Source organism: Physcomitrium patens, chromosome 5, assembly GCF_059467195.1.
Source record: "Physcomitrium patens ecotype Gransden chromosome 5, ASM5946719v1, whole genome shotgun sequence".
NCBI classification, from domain to species: domain Eukaryota; kingdom Viridiplantae; phylum Streptophyta; class Bryopsida; order Funariales; family Funariaceae; genus Physcomitrium; species Physcomitrium patens.
In genome coordinates this window covers 11,233,630-11,252,126 of record NC_143414.1, presented here as the reverse complement: position 1 = coordinate 11,252,126, position 18,497 = coordinate 11,233,630, and the positions used below count along the sequence as shown (strand labels likewise).

At 40.5% G+C, this 18,497-nt stretch overlaps 2 protein-coding genes and 1 long non-coding RNA gene across 3 annotated transcripts; 2 read left to right on the top strand and 1 right to left on the bottom strand.

The window, feature by feature from the left end:
* Positions 1 to 1,477: 1,477 nt before the first annotated feature.
* On the top strand, positions 1,478 to 3,709 carry LOC112282148 (phenylalanine--tRNA ligase, chloroplastic/mitochondrial). Its single transcript, XM_090250510.1, has one exon. It carries the CDS (start codon positions 1,971 to 1,973, stop codon positions 3,411 to 3,413), a length of 1,443 nt encoding a protein of 480 aa, XP_090106636.1. The 5' UTR covers positions 1,478 to 1,970; the 3' UTR covers positions 3,414 to 3,709.
* Positions 3,710 to 6,731: 3,022 nt separating this feature from the next.
* Positions 6,732 to 10,019, bottom strand: LOC112282146 (exocyst complex component EXO70A1). Its single transcript, XM_024519430.3, has one exon. The coding sequence runs from the start codon at positions 8,971 to 8,973 to the stop codon at positions 6,970 to 6,972; it is 2,004 nt and encodes a 667-aa protein (XP_024375198.1). The 5' UTR covers positions 8,974 to 10,019; the 3' UTR covers positions 6,732 to 6,969.
* Positions 10,020 to 16,215: 6,196 nt separating this feature from the next.
* LOC149989272 (uncharacterized) lies at positions 16,216 to 17,900 on the top strand. The gene is made up of 2 exons (XR_016502969.1): positions 16,216 to 17,290; positions 17,511 to 17,900. It is a non-coding gene; the product is annotated as an uncharacterized LOC149989272 (long non-coding RNA).
* The last annotated feature ends 597 nt before the right edge of the window (positions 17,901 to 18,497 follow it).

Below are 18,497 nucleotides of genomic sequence, written 5' to 3'. Positions count from 1 at the left end.
CACAATATTCTTTTTGACAAAATAGACTAAAAAGATGTTGATTAATAAATATTGGTTTTATAATATAATTGTTTTTTTTTACTCATTAGATTCTTATTTTAGTGCACCATGAGTTGTAAGGTGTTTTTTTTTAAATAGAAATAAAAATAAAAATAAAGTAAAGTGGATGCTTTGTTTTTCCATTGTGTGTGCATGTATGCATGTGAAACATTAGAACGTACAAAGCATATGTACTCCAAAGCTTTTTTCTTTTTAACATGTTTGTATGATAAGTATTTCATCATCACGTATGATTGTGCTTTACATGACGTTGCATATTTTTAATTATATTTTGTTGATGAATTTTTTAAATGGTGTAATAATATGGGCTTATAAATATCCTTCTTTTTTTAAACAACATGATTCAGTTTCTTGTTATTTGTGATCCATGGTAAAACTATATAAATTTCGAGTTTTCAATTTATATTTATATTGGTATGCGCAAATGGTAAACTAGGCTTTTTTATAAAAAAATATAATTCAGTATATTTTAAGAATAGCCTGAAAACATAACATTTCCTTAATTTTGTGCAGTTTACAAAACTTGTTTGAAATCTAGAAATCCAAGATTGATTTTGGTAATATTTTTAGTTACGTGCAGAGTATTAATTGCGGTTATAACCACAACATTCAAATAAATAGATAAACAGAAATAAACATAATACATCAAGTTGTAAAAAGTGAGTTTGGATGATGCCAAATATGATATGATGTGTAAAACACTTATCACAAGATTGATTACACCAATATACAACCTCAAGCTTGTTGATTGTCAGACCAAACAAATAATTAAAACTAAATATTACAAGTCACCATAAATGTCAAAATCTAAAACATTAGTTGTTAAAAAATTCAATCATTCAGGTTCTACATGGCTATTCGTAGTACATATAGCCTGTTTCTTCTACTTGACATCTTGGAGACTTAATTTTTTGGATAATCTAAAATAGTATTTTCAGTATTGTAATTTAATTTTCTTAATGTTTTCAATATAGGACGAGTCTTTTTTAATAATATTTATGTATCACAACTGCAAAATTGACAACAATGGTAATGTACGAAAAAATCCTGTCCATTTTTGTAGAAGAATATTGAGTTAGCAGTTTTTATTTTGATTTCATTACATTCAATTTAAAAAGTTTTTTATGAGTAGAGACGCTGTTTTCCTACAAGAACATGGCATTTCTTTTGTCTTTTTTCCTTCGATCCTTACAAACAAATAATTATTCATATCCATAGTTTAATTAAAAACGAATTGTCATGAAACGTTCAGAATTCTCATTAAATACGCATTGATTAATGTTCAGAATCGTCTACTGAATGAGTTCAAGTCAACGTTTATTCCATCAAAATTTATTCTTTTACGCATGAAAATTGTTTGAAAGTTGTGCACATGTTTCAAGACAATAACCACATGGTCAAGGACAATGAATAATTCGACATTAATTTATTTTTTCAGAATAAAAATAAACAAAAAATTCATTCGATGCATATTTTGAAAAAAAAAGGTTGAAATATAACAACATGTAACAGTATTGAAGTTTGGGGTTAACATAAATTCGCAACTCATCATCAATCAAGGCACACTGTGCAATTTAGAATGGATTATGTACACGTCGGATGCCACGTCGAGCTGGAGTGGCCTGTGGTGCCGACAGGAGACTCGGCGTGGACCCCTCCGGAGTATTAATACCTGTATGATATTTATACCCGGTGGATAAACGGTACTGAGAGGGTATGTGTCCACCAGGGTATCGATCTCGTCCGCTATCTTCAAATGACAGTGGAGTAGCTTTTGCTGCCTCCCCCGACGCCGAAGTGGGAGCCAAGCGTGGCCGATTCTCAGCGTGTGGCCGGATTGCGGAATTGCGCGCGTGTGTGGATCAGCAACCAATCATTCAGGCTCAGTTTTATCACAAAAACTGTATGGAATGTATGCATTGAGGTGTTCAGTCACGTCTGTGCTTCGAGGCGGAGTGCAGACAGGTCCTCCGATTCTCGCAATGGCGGCGACTCTGCAGATGTCGCTGGCCGCACCCAAGGCTTTCGGGAAGCCTTCGGATCTCGGCAAGAGCGTTTCTTCACTGGGTGCTGCGCGTCTTGGTGCGACGGAGCTGAAATTGGTGTCAATTGGAGCTGGGGTGGTGAGTTCGTGTAGCTCGGTTAGAGTGCAGAGACAAAATTTGGGTTTGGGTGTGGAGAGGCTGAGGGGAGGGTTTACGACCGCTGCCACCGCTTCTGCGGTTGAAGTCGGGGGATCGACGATTAGCCGGGACGATGTTGTGCGGGAAGATGATCCCACTAACAATGTGCCTGATTCTGTGTTCACTAAGATTGGGATGCAGTTGCATACACGTGATGACCATCCGCTTGGTATCCTTAAGAATACTATCTATGAGTATTTCGATGAGTCGTTCCCGGAGCTTTTCAAGAAGTTCGACAATCTCGCACCCATTGTGTCCGTGAAGGCCAATTTCGACGATGTTTTGACGCCCCCGGACCATGTGAGCCGAAGCTACAATGATACATACTATGTCGATGCCAACACAGTGCTTCGTTGCCACACGAGCGCACATCAAGCGGAGATGCTGCGGGCAGGGCACACGCATTTCTTGGTCACTGGGGATGTGTACCGCCGTGACGCAATTGACGCCACGCATTACCCCGTTTTCCATCAGATGGAAGGGTTTCGCGTGTTCACTCCCGAGGAGTGGGAAGCTGCTGGAAGCTCGGACGGAACCGCATATGCTGCTCAGGATTTGAAGAAGACGCTTGAGGGATTGGCTCGCCGTCTTTTCGGCGAGGTCGAAATGCGCTGGGTGGATTGCTACTTCCCATTTACCGAACCCTCGTACGAACTGGAGATTTTTTTCCAGGGTAAGTGGTTGGAGGTTTTGGGCTGCGGTGTGACCGAGCAAGCCATTCTTAAGAACAATGGTCGCGACGGGACGGTGGCGTGGGCATTCGGCCTTGGTCTGGAGCGTCTCGCCATGGTGCTCTTCGACATTCCCGACATTAGGTTATTCTGGACCAACGACTCTCGCTTCACTTCTCAATTCAAATCCGGCCAATTGGGCACCAAGTTCAAAGCCTACTCCAAGTACCCGCCCTGTTACAAGGACATCAGTTTCTGGATTAGCGAGCAGTTCACAGAGAACAATTTGTGTGAGGTTGTTCGAGGGATCGCGGGTGACTTAGCTGAGGAAGTTGTCTTGATCGACGAGTTCACAAACCCTAAGAAGGGTTTGACAAGCCATTGCTACAGGATTGCGTACCGTTCCATGGAGCGGTCGCTCACTGACGAAGAGATCAATGAGTTGCAGTCGCAAGTGCGGGAGCAGGTGCAGACCAAGCTGAATGTTACACTCAGATAAGAAATTAGCACCTGAACGTTCTCACCCAACCTCAAGAATTTTTTGCTACTCCGAAGACTACTGTCGAAATCATACTTCCTTAGCAGGTTTTCTGTGAGCTATGCCTTTTCCGTTTCTTTAGCTTGCATCTCGCATCCTTAGTTTTTTTCTCCACATCCTTTAGAATCCTTGCTGATAGAAACATTTTAGCTCATTATATCTTATTCAGTGCTCAGTAGTAATTCTCATGCTCCTTTTAATTCTTACAATCTTTTGACTTCAGATTGAATGTGATGAGAATATGGATTTTGCTTGCATAGTTTTGGCTTCCGTCTAGCAAGTAATTGTGTCTGGTCATCCATTCTGCTCTACAGAATTTTGCATTCTTTGTTGTGGAATTCAGCGTTTAGTTCTGCATGGTTAATGTTGAACTGAGTTATGCTCTTTAGATTAGTGAATGAGTCCCGTCAGTGTCAATGCGACTCTCCCAGAAACTAAGCCTAATTGTGTGTTATGATATGTTTCTTCGAGTCTCAACTTCGGAGAGCTAATGTAACACATGTTGCTTAGAGAGACAAAAGTATATTGTTTTACATGTTTATCAAATCTGCATGTGTAAGTTTCTACTCTGACACAGTACTTTGACATACGATCTGTCATTTCAAGTTACTAATTGAAGGTGTTGCAAAGTGCCATCCTAACTTGGAATTAAGTTTTTGTTCGTCTTAACTGATGTTTTTTTATTCCCAGAAAAAATGAAGTTAAAATCAGAAGAGTTGTACCGTAAGTGAGCATTCATTGGGGTTTAAGTATATTGTTTTAAAACATTTCCTAAGTGAGTGTCCTAAATTTATATTTTCAACCATGTGTTATTGGGCTACCCTTTTCCAGGTAGTCTTTAAAAAGAATCGATATAACAGTTTTTTTTTCTTGTTTCTGAACTCAGTAAATTTCAAGTCATCAAAAACCCATTTTCAGTCTCTATTAGACTATGGCTTGTCTCCTAAATTAGCTTTTTTCTATTGTAATTCTACAACTTACTCTTGATTGTTAGCTTTCTCTTAGTGTAATTTAACCACTTGCATTTTATTGAAAGAATATTTTTTTTATTTACAATTTTTTGGTTGCAACGAAATTATTCTAAACTCATGTTCATAGATAACAAATTTTAATAGATGTCCATTTGAACCAAGAACCTAAATGAACCCAGAATTTGTTTTCACTTATCTTGGTGATTTAAGGATAATAAAAGCCAAGCGACTCAATCACAACAGAAAACAACACATGTGAGAAATAATGGTAAAAACAAATTAATTAGTACGGATTCATATATAAATGTTTGTGATAAGATTCTCAATATATTCATATGGTTTTTACTGCTCGATATTCTCATAATTTTTTTGAAATAAATATAAAAGAAGGATATGCCCCTATTATTACTCTTCAAGCGCAAGAAGCAATGGGCAAGGACCAGATCTTAGACCAAATGTCACTATTTAAATTCTTTTATATACATTAATTTTTATATAATATTGTAATCTATTATAAAAATAGACATGTAAATGTTAATAAGTACTCATATTTATAGTATTACGCATATTTACGTGTATATATAAATACTTTTAATATGGTAATCTATTTATAGCAAGACATACTCACTTGAGTTAACATTTTCAGAAGATGATTTTCATTGGAGAGGCTTAAGTTAAAGACTAGAGGGGTAGGCAAGGGTATACTGTATGTAATCAAATAAACCTTTGTCTTTTCGAACGACAATCGCCAACATTTAAATTTAGATTATCAGTTAATTCGTTTTTGGAATAAATATTACAATACATCATTTAACACACCATCTGCAGAGATTTCTTGTTCCACCACCTCACTCTGTATGTGACTTTTAGAATGTGAACTAAAATCATGCATAATTTTAGCAATAAAACCACAAGCTACATCTTAAGGTTTGGTCAAGCATATATATATATATTTGAAAATATATTCTTTAACCAAGTTCTGAGATAAGTTCGTAAAGCATCAAATTTCTGTACGAGAGATATGTTACGACTTTCAATTGCATTGAGTTTAAAAATCTATTGCTCAGTGGTTTTCAATGATCATAAGATTTTTTACTAAATAAAATAATTTATTTTATAGAATTAAAAAACCACTTAATTAAGGTATTCTAAAACATAGAAGCCCACAATGTCGAATTGTATTTGCCTAGCTGTTACTCCTAGACTTGCTAATTGGAATTCAAGTATTTAAAGTGAACGTTCTGAGGACGAGTTTCAACAAGAGACATCTGACTGCATCACATGTTTCCATACGCTATTTACAGCATGGAAAACCTTTAAGCAATTGTTTTTACGAAAACAGAAACGAAAATACAGCCATTCCTTAACGTCTTAAACACCCTCTCAATCACTCATCATCAGAGCACTCGAGGTCAGTTACACATCTTTCAAACACGCAAATTACTTGCAGCTACCAAGAGAGTACAGTCTTCTGAGGGTCAATGTTGTAGGTGAAGATGTTGGGATTTCATGTGAAAGCCAACATATATGATTTCCAACCTAACTGTCACACTCCCTTCCTAATACTGGAATGCACAATATTTCGGGCATGTAAAGCACCAACATAAGACATGAAAATATAAAGAATTAAAACAATAAAAACGATCTTACTTCGTACAACTGAGACTCTTCAGATCAAAAGCCCAGCGAGTGTTGTTATTGGATTGTTAAATATTAGAGAAACAAAGAGCAAAGAATGATTGAGCAACAAAATACTACAAGTGGACATTCTGACCTAAACCAATTATAGTTCTCATTCATCTTCATAATAATAAGACAGCAGTATTTCTTAAGGGAATATAATGGTTGTACGAAAAGAAGTACAACCTGCGTACGGGAGTTATATACTCACAACGTACTCTAGTGGAAGGTAGACCGACGGTTTACTCAAGGATTAGCAGCAATATAGTCATTATTATCAGCTTAACACACGAACAAACAACCGATGCTCATAAGAAAGAGCCAACTCAGGAAGGCATAAATACAAATAAACACCAGGGCTCACCAAATTCTTACCTGGTTCATGGATTGCCTTAAAGCTTATCTTAAAAGCCAGCAAAACCCCGGAATGGTATGCGAGCTAACTCCATTGAACCAGTGCAGATCGACTATAAGCCCCATCAAAAACACCAGGGATGGTTAGTTACCTCCTAATGCATTAGCTCAAAATCCAGTATAAAAGGATGTATACAGTTAAGGATAACAGTTCATATAGCAAAAATTCATCAAAGAAAAACGATATTAAGAAGGATACCATGAAACCCAAGAAGAACCAAAAACTCGAATGAACTGAAATTGTTCATCAACACACTGCTGAATACATTATGATAGCTTCTTCCAGTCAGGAAGATAGGGTACGTCCAGAAGCCTCTCCTGCATCGACCATCTGGACTTTATGAATTCTATGGCAGAGGAAGTTGCCACTGAATGCTAGAGCAACTGAAAACCTAGCAGAGAAATCTAAGTACCCCTTCTAAAGGGTGATAATCGATGTATTCATGTGCTTCTTAGGTGCCATGGTGGGAAGACCCATGGTGAGAACTTCTCCTTCTAAGGTCCCTTGAAGAATGAGAGAACATGTAACCTTCAAAGAGATTATTCAAAACTTCTTCAATATCATCAGATGTGTACTTGATATATCTCTCTGGATGTCTCTGGGTATCCAAATAATGTCCATATCGACCTAGGAAAGAGCGATAAGCAGGAAGTATCTTATCCGAGATTGAAATACGAAGCTCATCTCGAAGTTGTTCATCAAAGACAACCCAACTCATCTGTGCTTTGTGAACCTCCTCGAAGGCAGCATTAAAGCTCTTGAATCTCTCCTTCAAAACTGGCTTGGAAACACCGCTTGAAAAACTCCCACTGGTGTGAATACCTTCATCGCGTAAGCACAATAAAACTTTACCCCATGCAGCTCTCTGGTAGCTACTGGCATATTGTCTGACCTGACTAGTGTTCTTTCTCACCCAATCATCCCCAACCAAGGCCCTCACCTCCGTAGTCTTCACTTTTTGAACAATGTAGTGAATGTTGTTCATAAGAAACAAATAAGTCAAAGACAGGTCTTTATACAGCTTCGACTTTTCCTCCAAATTAGACAGGAGCACTTTAGTTATCCAGATTGTTTGAACAGCGAGCGGTGATAACTCAGCGCTGCCACCTCTCTCCCCATCATTTGATCTAGATGAATATCTTGGTGATTCTCTGAGTGAACCGTCTCTGTACGACCCGTCTCTGTATGATCCGTCTCTGTTTGATCCGTCTCTGTTTGATCCGTCTCTGTTTGATCCTTCCTCATCCTCCAAATCACATTCCTTTTCTCCAAAAAGCAGCTTTAGAGTATCAGAATAATCACACATAAACTTAATGTAATTCATAACATACCGAGTTAGTGGATGAACACCACCTCCAGGCACAGGGGTTCTCGCACCATCTCGTTGAATTGCACTTTCGAAATCAGCAAAAGTTCCTCTTGCACATTCTCCAAGCCGCATCAGTATCCCCTCAGCGTCGGACCTCAAAGGTGCGCATGCCTCACCACAAAAAATCTCTTCAATCTCTGGAAGAAGATCCCGCAGAGTCTCATACATGTCGAGTATCTTGAATAATTTTTCTGGAGATCGACGGCTAATAGCTACAGCTTCACCAAAGCTAAGTAGTTGCATCATCGGCCCTTTGCCCAATTCGTTAAAGCAAGAATCTCCGACATTGGGCGGTGCATCACTAAACACATCGTCACACAGACGCTTCTCGCTTGCAAACAGGGCCCTCACAGACACTTTCATGGATTGATTCCACTTCTTGATCTTCACTTCCAGATCTTCCCACCTCATCCTCCCGACCTCATCGATACTCAACCTCTCAACCCCCAATCTTTTCAAGGTCTCTTCCAACGCGTTCTTCCTTATGCTAGCATATACCTGCACACATTCTCTCTTGTATCCAGCAGCGAGCATCCTCTGTGTGATACTAGTCAAATCGGGCACTATCACCGGAGGTACGAGGTCCACAAGAGGCTTCATCTCTCCCACGGGTCTAGAAAATGGTATCTCCTCATTCTTTTCATCATCATCATCTGAGCTGTGAGCTTCATCGACTGCATCATCAGCTGCAACATCGTCTAACCGTCGACTGCTAAATGAAGCGGCTCTAGAACAGTTTTCCATTAACCATTCTGGGTCGATCGAATCACTGTACGCTAGTAGCAGGTGCCTAAACTCCTCCTCCAATCGTGCCATGGCTAGCTGGCGTAAATTTTGTGCCCTACTCATCTCCTTCTTATTACTCTGACTGACTAACAAGGATTCCAACGCAGACTGAATCTCATCAACTGCTTCCAAGTATGCAATAGCCTCGTCTCGAGGACAGTCCCATATCATGGACTGTCGGGCATGTTCGGATGAAGACAAATCCCATTGCATTACTACATCTTCAGCAGAGTCCAAACCTCGAACGGGTGTCAAGCCTGGAGGAGCATTTGAGCCATTTTTTTTGCTGGAGTCCGCCATCTGAAGCGTACACAAGTTACCCTAGTGTGCACTATATCTGACCCCCCTCTAGCCTCTGAAATTTTTTGGCCACACTAAACCAAAAAAAAACACGCAGAACGAGAAAATACCGAAACGCAGCAGGATACAAAGTGAAGAAATCACCTCTGTCCTGGATTTCAAACTACGGCAGTATTGTAATGTCTGAACAGAAAACTTGTCACTCCGCTAATCGCTCCATACCACGACACCGCATACGACCAAGATATCTTCCAACAATCGCAACACAACAACGCTCCTGGGAACAACCGGACGAACGATGTTTTGCGTTCCGCACATATCTATCTCGCTCACGCTTTCTCTAGTTTCTTAGATCGCCATTCCTCCGAAACGAATCAAATGCAACACATCCACTTTCCGCCCCGGCAGCATCGAACCGTGAAAACAACAATCGAGCACACAGTCTGCGGCATGTCAACACATGTCCACCAAAAACGTCCGCCACCTAGTCGTCGCTTCTCTCCGTCTCAGACAAGAAGTCGACGAGCGATTCCCTCTCCCTTTTCCCTCTGCTACTCCTTGAAGACGCAAAACCTTCACATTTCACCCTGACATCCCCGACCAGCCGAACCCTCCCCTGGCTTCTCACTCCGATCTGCCATCGTCGCTCTCACCACTGTAAGATTCCTCCCACTTCACCACCACAGACCGACTTCACATGTCACAACTACACTCTAGGCAAAAACCACGGTCCACGAGTTCGACGACCGCAACCCGTGAGAAAACACCGACATCAAACCACCAAAACACACGCAGACACGCACAAAAACAAACACAATCTCACTGACTCTCTCGCTCCCTCCCCCAAACTAACTCCGGACGACTAGATTCGGGCATTAGACTACTACTGCTCCCTCTTCTTGCCGGGTTCGCATGGCAAACCCTAGATGAGGTTGACAGCTACACCAGTCCTACCATGTCCGGGACAAATGGACGGCTTCGTCCGTCCGTCCATCCACGGACTCCTCTTCCCTTCCTGAAGGATCTCGCAAAGCAGCACTAACTTAACTGGCCTGGTGAAGAAGAAGAAGAAGAAGAAGAAGAAGAAGCATTATTGAACACCACTAGCTTGGCGGGTCAGGAACGAGGTTCGGATCGAGTCGGGTCGGGTCGGGTCGGATCGGGTAGCGGGGGCAGGTCGGGCCAGGTCAGGTATCAGGATGGAGGGACGGAGTGCGACGAGGACGACGAGCAGGCAAGCGTCCACGAATGACGAACTCCGGCCGTGGCGAGACGGTCTGGGCCTACTCCGTTTCCCGTGCTCCTGGCTAATAATAAAATTCTCGTCGGCTCCGATAATGTGGATTCCCTCTTGCAATCCCGGTGCTGCGGTAGTCCGTGCATGGATTTGCTTTACTTCGCTTTGCCTTGATCTCCCTCCCTCCCCTCCCTTGAACTCCATGAGAGCAGGTCAAGGAAGGATGGATGTATGTGTGTAATGTAGACTTGGTTGTGAGCTCTGGATGGGCGAGGATAACCCTTGAATCTCGCGCGATTCGGAGTGGTCATTCTAAAAACTAGGCTCTAGCATTGGCGAGTTACCGACAAACGCCCGCTGGATTGTAGCGCCTGCTCTCAGCCTCAGTCTATCACTCACATTCTCTCTCTCTCGCTCGTTCCACCAAGCCCCCCTCCTTCATCCCTCCTCACCCAGTCTACCCCCTTTCATTCGTCGCTGTTTCGTCTCGATCTTTCATCCACCGGCTTTCGTCTATACGCCTTGGGAAACAAGTATCTGTTTGAACGGAGAAATAATAAAAGCTTCTCCCTCTGCTGTGCTGTGCTGTGCTAGGAATGAAACTTCCATGATACACTTTTTAAAGATTCATGGTCACTTTTTATTCATACTTGCAAGTACACGCAGATACATGCAACGGGAAACATCAAATTTAAAAGTGACTGTCCTGAATTTCCTTTGAGTATGTGGTAATGAAATGATGGTTTTTCGAGGTGTATTTAGAATGGACTCAAATTCATGTACACAAGATGGATTTTTTTTATTTTTTTCTTTTGAACCAATCACAACCAAATCTGGTTCTTTTTCTTGTTTCTTTATTATTTTATGATGTATTGGTATTTAATCCATTCTATGCGATTTATTGTATTTAAGTGCCACAAAAATTTGAGGCCTTAGTTTCATAGTACCATGCAAAAGTGACAATACCAAAGTTATTCGATAATAATCATAATAATGAAATGATCAAATTATAGAAAGGGTCGTTAACAATTATTTAAAAAAAAAAAAAAAAAAAAAAAAAACACCAACAACGAGATTATTCTCCATCTCAATAACTTCTAGAAGTAGCAGCATTCAAATAAAACAAACCAATCGCATCATGTTTGAAGTAGTTCAAAATATTAATCTGTTGTGAATAATTTTTATTTTTATTTTTATTTTTTTCTTCCATAAATTGGTACAGCTTAGCACAACAAATGTAGAACAAAAATAATATATATTTTTTTTTTCTGTTTTACTCCTTTTATTTTTATTTTTATTTTTTTTATTGTGAACATACACACACACACACACATATATATATATATATATAAAACCCTCCCCCTCATCTCATGTCTCTTCTTTATCGTGTCTCCGTGCCCTCAATCCATCTACCCATCATCCATTCATCCGCCAATCAACAGATTCCGTTCGTCTATACTCATGGATCTTTGATGCCCCGTCTATCTTGTGCAGTATCTGATGCCCAGGTGTCTAATCTATTGTGCCACAAATTCATTTCCTTCAAAATACAAAGTACATGAATAGCTGTGACTTTATTATTATTATTATTATTCAAGTAGTAGTTTTACTTAAACTTATTCAGAAATTTACAGGAATTTACTCCTACAGATGTGCTTTTAATCTATCTTTTTCCGTTTACTTTTATCTTTTTATGCTTTTTAACGCTTTTTTATTTTTACTTTCTTTTCACCCACAAAAAGTTGTCTGTATATGTGTGGCTGATTGCTGTAATGATGAAGTGGAAGACACTGCCAATACCTTTGTGATGGCCCATAATGTGAAGATTGTAGATGCACTTCTAACAATCGTTTTTATTAATTTAAGACATTTGATGTATAATACAGATATATTATATATTATTACATGTTTGATTTTGCACACATCGATTCCTAACTGGACAACATAATTTTGTAGTATGAAAAAACACCAATTATAACTTTTAAGTGTACTTTTGTATTATTTACACAGAACGATATGAAACCAACCTTGAATTTAATGTAATCCATGTAAGAAATATATATACACACACACACACATACATATATATATATATATATATATATACAAGAAAAAAGAAGAAACAACCACAAAAAAACAAAGAAACCGGATTATTATTTCAACACAAAATTGAAAACAATACAAAAAACCTCCTAACTTGAAGCAATATAAATGGACATGAATAATGTTGCACGTGTCAATCACTTGATACTTCTTGAGAAAATTTAAATTTTCTATTTTTATGTATATATATATATATATAATTTTTTTTAATGTTTATTTCTTTTTTTTTCTTTTCAGTCCATGTTATTTCATTGAGTGAAGTTCAAGTAATAAAATGCCAAAGGTCCGGAGCTGCCGCAATCGATCCTCCGCAGATGTGGTCTCCACGAGCAGGAACGGATGAATGGGAAATATTGGATGATACACATAATTCGTTCCCAAGTCCACATTCATGACAGCCTGGCATTCTGCTCAGGGGGGGACAGGTCCATTGCCACAAACCCAAGGGGAGAATAATAATTGACTTAATTAGTGACAGTAATATTGAAAAATTAACGCATAATTTTGATTAGCGTAAACGAAGCGTGGACTGGAGTACCCTATGCTGATGTGGCTTTAATTTAGACAAGTATGAAGAACTATCAGTAGCACTCCCAACCATCGTAGAAAGTTAATTAGAGGACTTCTCCCACTTGCTTAGTCCTCTGTGGCATTAAACTACCATTAAAACCAATTATAAACTATAATCGTGCACTTCCAACTTACAGATTTTCCTGTAAAAGTGGTTCATGTATACAAGCTCTCTGTATGTAATACTTGACTGTGTGTGTAACACCTACACACAATCTATGTACAATTTAATGCCTTCAATTTTTTTCAATAAAGATGTGATATTTGAATGAACGGATTATTACACATTTGATAAAATCCACAAAGATTATTACAGCAGGTTTTAATACTTATGATTTCCACACGTCTTTAATCCAGGTAAGAAAACAGACCGACAACGATGACCGAAGGCGACAGCAGCAGGGTGTGTCAACGAATGCGTCCATGCAGATGTTGCTGTTGTTGTGCACATGGAGTGGAATCGGTGGCCCATTCGAATGGTGGTCCCACATCCGCAGAAGTTGGCGCATCGCAGGAAGCCTGATCACCCAACATTCCAGAATACTCCAGTCGAAAGCATGCGGATGACGGATGATGGTTTTGCCCTGTTCCTCACCAGTTCCACAATTGGCCTCATTGGCCACACACGAGTGCCTAGACAGACGTGGTTCGATTTTGATTAGAAGCCCATGACTTCGTCAAGACCCCCTTCTTGACGGACCATCCTCGGCCGTGACCCCCAATCTGTCTGTGACAAAAATTGTATCGAAATCCGTGTCATCTATCCGACCTTAGTTTGATCACAGAGGCTTTTCGAAAAAAGATGGACGAAGAAATGCAGCTCAGACTTGAATGCTACGTTGGTTCAGAAGGATCTCTGAAGGGCACAGTGAAGGCTACCCAAGTGAACAAAGTCAAGAAGCAATTTTTTTTACCCGCAACACAGCAAGGGCCAACCAGAAGAAACTATGATTCTAGATCCTTCTGGTAAACATAAGCAACTATAAGTAACTGTAAGTGCGATAGAAAAACGCGTGCATGTGAAAACGGGGGAAACAATACCAATGTTTTATTTCATTTTCATGTTCGTTTCCTTATTCCCCCAAGTAGAGACTGAAGTTTCCCTTTTGTTTATTCCACACGCAATGTGTAAAGCTTGGGAGATTAACGAGCCAGATGTTCATGTTTTCGGGCAATTGGATCCTGCGTGTTGCAGAGAAGCATAACCAAACCATGCCTCATGAATAGAATGGAGACCAGTGATGTGATTTTTATCCTTTGTTGTGATGATGCAAATTGAACTGCTACTGCAGTGACACTTCGGAGACACAAACTATGTGATTAACTGTCCAGAAGCTCCACCCTACAATTTAGACTTGCCTGCATGCTGCTTTCTCATGGTTGTTACAAACGAGACATGGTTTTTCAGAATCATTCTGTATATCTCAATGCTATTCACAACTAGAACATACGAGTTTGGGCAACATGGTACCTGTCGAGTTTCTGGACGAAGAATTCCTCTAGAAACTTTTTGAACAATCCAGTCGAGCAACCATTGTTCATAAAATTCGAGTCCTACACAGATGCAGTGCATGAAAACACCAGCACCATGTGCACTCCAGGTGCACACGAATAACACATTCATTTTGCACATACAAGAATTTCAAAAATAGTTACACATCTGCGTCCAGCACAGTCATGCCCCAGTTGCATGAGATTCCACCCTATCCTTCTCGGAATCTGCCGAAACTTTCCTGAAGCATTTGATTCATTATGAATATATTTTAAATATAGTTTAGCTAAATCACAGGACACGCAGTATCACTAATTTCACAAGCCAATAATTTAGCTTAAAATAAATACAGCCTCTCATGTCACCATGAACCAAACACAAATATAAACAGCTCAAGAGTTGAACTGAGAAGGACTCGTAGAGCTCCATCTATAAAAATAAAAACCTAAAGTCACTTTGCGAAGAGTATGGAGAATACTTCACATGCTCTCTGCATTTCATGTATAGGATGGAATAATTGAGATAAAATCTAACACTCGCTTTATTGAAAGTCGATCAGGCGATTGAATAAAATGTACAACAGTGGTGCCTTCATGTTCACACAGAGCAAAAGTCCGCAATACCATCATAATACAGCAATGAGCAGGATGAAGTAGTATACGAGAAAATTCCTCGATATTCAAAAGACCTGTTTAAATTACAATGTGTAATGCCGTATAGTGGCTTTCATTACATCGTGCAGATTCTCCCTCTCCATATATGTGTTGAGCTTGAACCCGATAGAATTCATGGAATGAGAAAGTAAGCTCAAGAGGACGCTAGTCGACTCTGCGAGACGAAGGGATGGACCGAGACACCATCGGTAACACCTCGTCGCGCTTGCTCCTCAAAAAATTCAAAAACCCTAAAATGGAACTTCGTGTTCGCTTGCCCTTCTGTCTGGGCGGTGCAGAGGCAGAGGCATCATCTCCGCGAGACGAAAAATCGCCGCTCCCGAATCCATGATATCCTCCTAAGCCGCCACTACCAGGCAGCACGCTTTCGTTAGCCGCTAGAGAGATAAAGAAGGCGAATGGCACCATCCACACCATCACCAACATGAACCCAAATAGCCACTCCATCGTAACGTAGGCGCAGCGCGGATCGGTGTAGAAGAACCGAATCCAGACCACATGACTCAGAATCAGCAAGCATATACTTCCCAGAAAATCAGGGGCCGTGAGAGAAATGTAGGGGAACGTTTTCAACAGACGGTGGTACACCACATGGGACGCGATACCAACGCCTATAGAAATCATAGGAAGTCGATCCACCACGAGCAAGATCACATGGAGCGCGATCACGAACTTAATAACATAACTAATCACCTTCCTAGTGAGCCGAGTGTACTCTTCTACGAGCTCCGCCAAATAATACAGCCCGGTCGCTAAACACACAGCGAAAAACAAAACGAACAGGTAAGCCCCAGCATACACCACGACCGTGGCCGCCCGCATGAGCGGCATCGATGACAATCCTGCGCGCACGCGCACCAGACACAGCCTCAGCAACAACAAAACCAACAACGACAAACCCGAAAATATTCAAGCTTTCCCTTCCACAGCCACAGTGTGAAGCGTCAAGACCACGACGACGACGACGACGACGACGAGCGGAGTAGCCCAAGCCGATAGCCCTCCATCGCACCAATCCACGTCCCGATTGACATCCCCTCCTCACATACCTAAATCGATGTACCCTTCCACGTCCTCGCCACGGGGGCGTCACTATCCTAGCTGGCCAACGTGAGTGGCATATCCTTTTGCCACGTGTATGATTACTTGGCAGGCTCCTGTATGAAGCCCTAAATCTGTGCCATTTTAGGTTTCCCGTCTTACGCCTTCTGAAATCGTGTTTTTCTTCTGCTCATAGGAATTTGCAGCTCGGTCGTGGGAGTTGTTGACACGAGAGAGCTTTGCGAATTCTTGACCTGGATAGCGGCTCCTTCTCGCACGAAGAGAGTGCCTCGTGGCCAGAAATCTTTTTCTCGATTTTGGTTCTTTCAGTGGGTTTGTCTGTTGGTTTTATGTCTATTATGCTTGTTTGCTGTGTGTCTTCTTGACTTCGTTTATGAAGTGACGATGAATATTGGAGAAAAGGAAGGGCTGGCTTAACTTCTTTTCTTCCCTTTTTCTGGTAATTTTGGAGGTAAGAGAATTATCAGTCTTCAATATAAAAATGTTAATAATCCTTTGCTGAATTTGCTCCAAGTGGTCCAAAAGTCTGAAAGATTTGAATATAAATGCGGTAGAAAATATCGATGCTCAAAAGGCTCATTTGATGTGTTGATGAAGCGACGCTTGTGAGGGATTTCTGAATAGCTAATTTTTATCTTTAATCATTTCTCCTACACTAGTACTTTGTTATCGTCTAGTGATTGTCATAGAATATTTTGTCTTGAACCCTTATTTTTGTTGTTGCGGTTGCCCACATACACAGACGTGATTAAAAGGAGAGGTGAATCCTATTCATAGAGTTCGTTTTGTCATCTACTCTGACGTAGGACCCAGAATAAATTCTTCAGCTGGATCTTTGTTGTTCCCTGTATCCCGCCACAAGTGCTGCAGAGAATCGTTTGTAACCCCCCCAAAGCTCATGACTTTTCAAGTTGGTTAATGTGATCAAGCAACGCCATGCAATTAGACCGGAATATATTGTGAGAAGTGATTTATCGTTGATCACGAAGGTTTTAGCTCATCATCTGAGACCCTTTTTCGAATCCACTCTTTTACTAGGAGCAGAAACGGAGTGCAAAAGAATACTTCTGCCTCTCTGTTTGTGGATGGCAAAAGCAAGCAAGAGGAGATTAGACTTGGTCGCTCTTCTGGTATAATCTCTGCATGAGCCCACCATAATATTCAATACGTCTGTGGGAGGTACACACACACTTTTTTTTTGTTATTGAGACATTTCTGTGCTGGTCAAGTATCTCAAATTACACAGTACTCGAGTAGAATACTTCGGCATATGTGTAGGTAGGGTGTCAATAGAACACCAGTTTTGTTTTGCTCTGGGGTTGTCTCATGTTTCTGGAGGTTTAGATGCGAGGATAATTATCATGCAAGGTAATGTCTGTGGTGTTATGTGAAACCACAGGCAGTTTTCTTGCATCACTTAGTTCCATGCGCTTGCTGTCGTGAAGTAAATCACTTCTCGAGTTGTTTTTCTGTTAAATTTACTACCAATTTGGTTTATCCGAAATCCTGTTGGGGCTCTGATAAATTCTGCCCGGAAGACGGAGGAAATTTGAAGCAGGGAATTGTCTTGGTGACATTATTCCGCCGCTTAAACGTGAACTTAACTTTGATACATGGTGTTTTTGGTTGTGGACGGGAGATTATGGAGGTTGTTGCCAAGAATGTAGGGATATGTTATGTGGTTTGAAACAAACCACTGGAGGCATTTTGCCAAGCAAGAAAGTTCATCTACTATTATTGTAAGGATCTTCAACTACTGAATATGACCAAGTGCCAACTAATTCCTTCATTGAATGTTCATTATACGACAGGGATGACAAAGGGATTGATCACTTCAATTATCAATCATGCACAATCCAAACGAAAGCTAAAAGATCTGTAAAACTTCTAAATAGTGAATGTTATAAGTGGACATCATAACCAAACACCTTAAACAACTCGTTCCATGGTAGCAGAACCTGCGATGCCTGCCTGATCACCTCTGATTTGAAGAGCAACTCCGCATCATGTAACAATTATCCCCATTTAGCACGTATCCAGATAAAAGAGTGACAGAACTAGGCTAGAATGGAAATATAACTGTGTTCCTTTGTGTTATCTTCATACGGTCGCAAGGACCCAATTCGATATCCAAATCCCACCTAAAATGGATAAAAGAAACTGTAAAAAAACTGTGCTAATGCATCTTCTCTGTACATCTACTCACAGCCAATTGTCTTAAAAATATTACAGAAGGATGATGGTCCTCCTTCGCCTGTCTTTGGTAGTGAGATCGTTGTGGACGTGGCAATGGTCATGAATGTCGATCATCAAACTACAACTTGGCGCAGCAAATGAGGCACCAGATGCATTGTCGAACCATTGCTTCATCGCTGTGTCGGCACCT

Bases quoted from the DNA above. Each gene is read 5' to 3' on its own strand.
- LOC112282148 (XM_090250510.1), top strand. From the start codon at position 1,971: ATGTATGCATTGAGGTGTTCAGTCACGTCTGTGCTTCGAGGCGGAGTG.
- LOC112282146 (XM_024519430.3), bottom strand. From the start codon at position 8,973: ATGGCGGACTCCAGCAAAAAAAATGGCTCAAATGCTCCTCCAGGCTTG.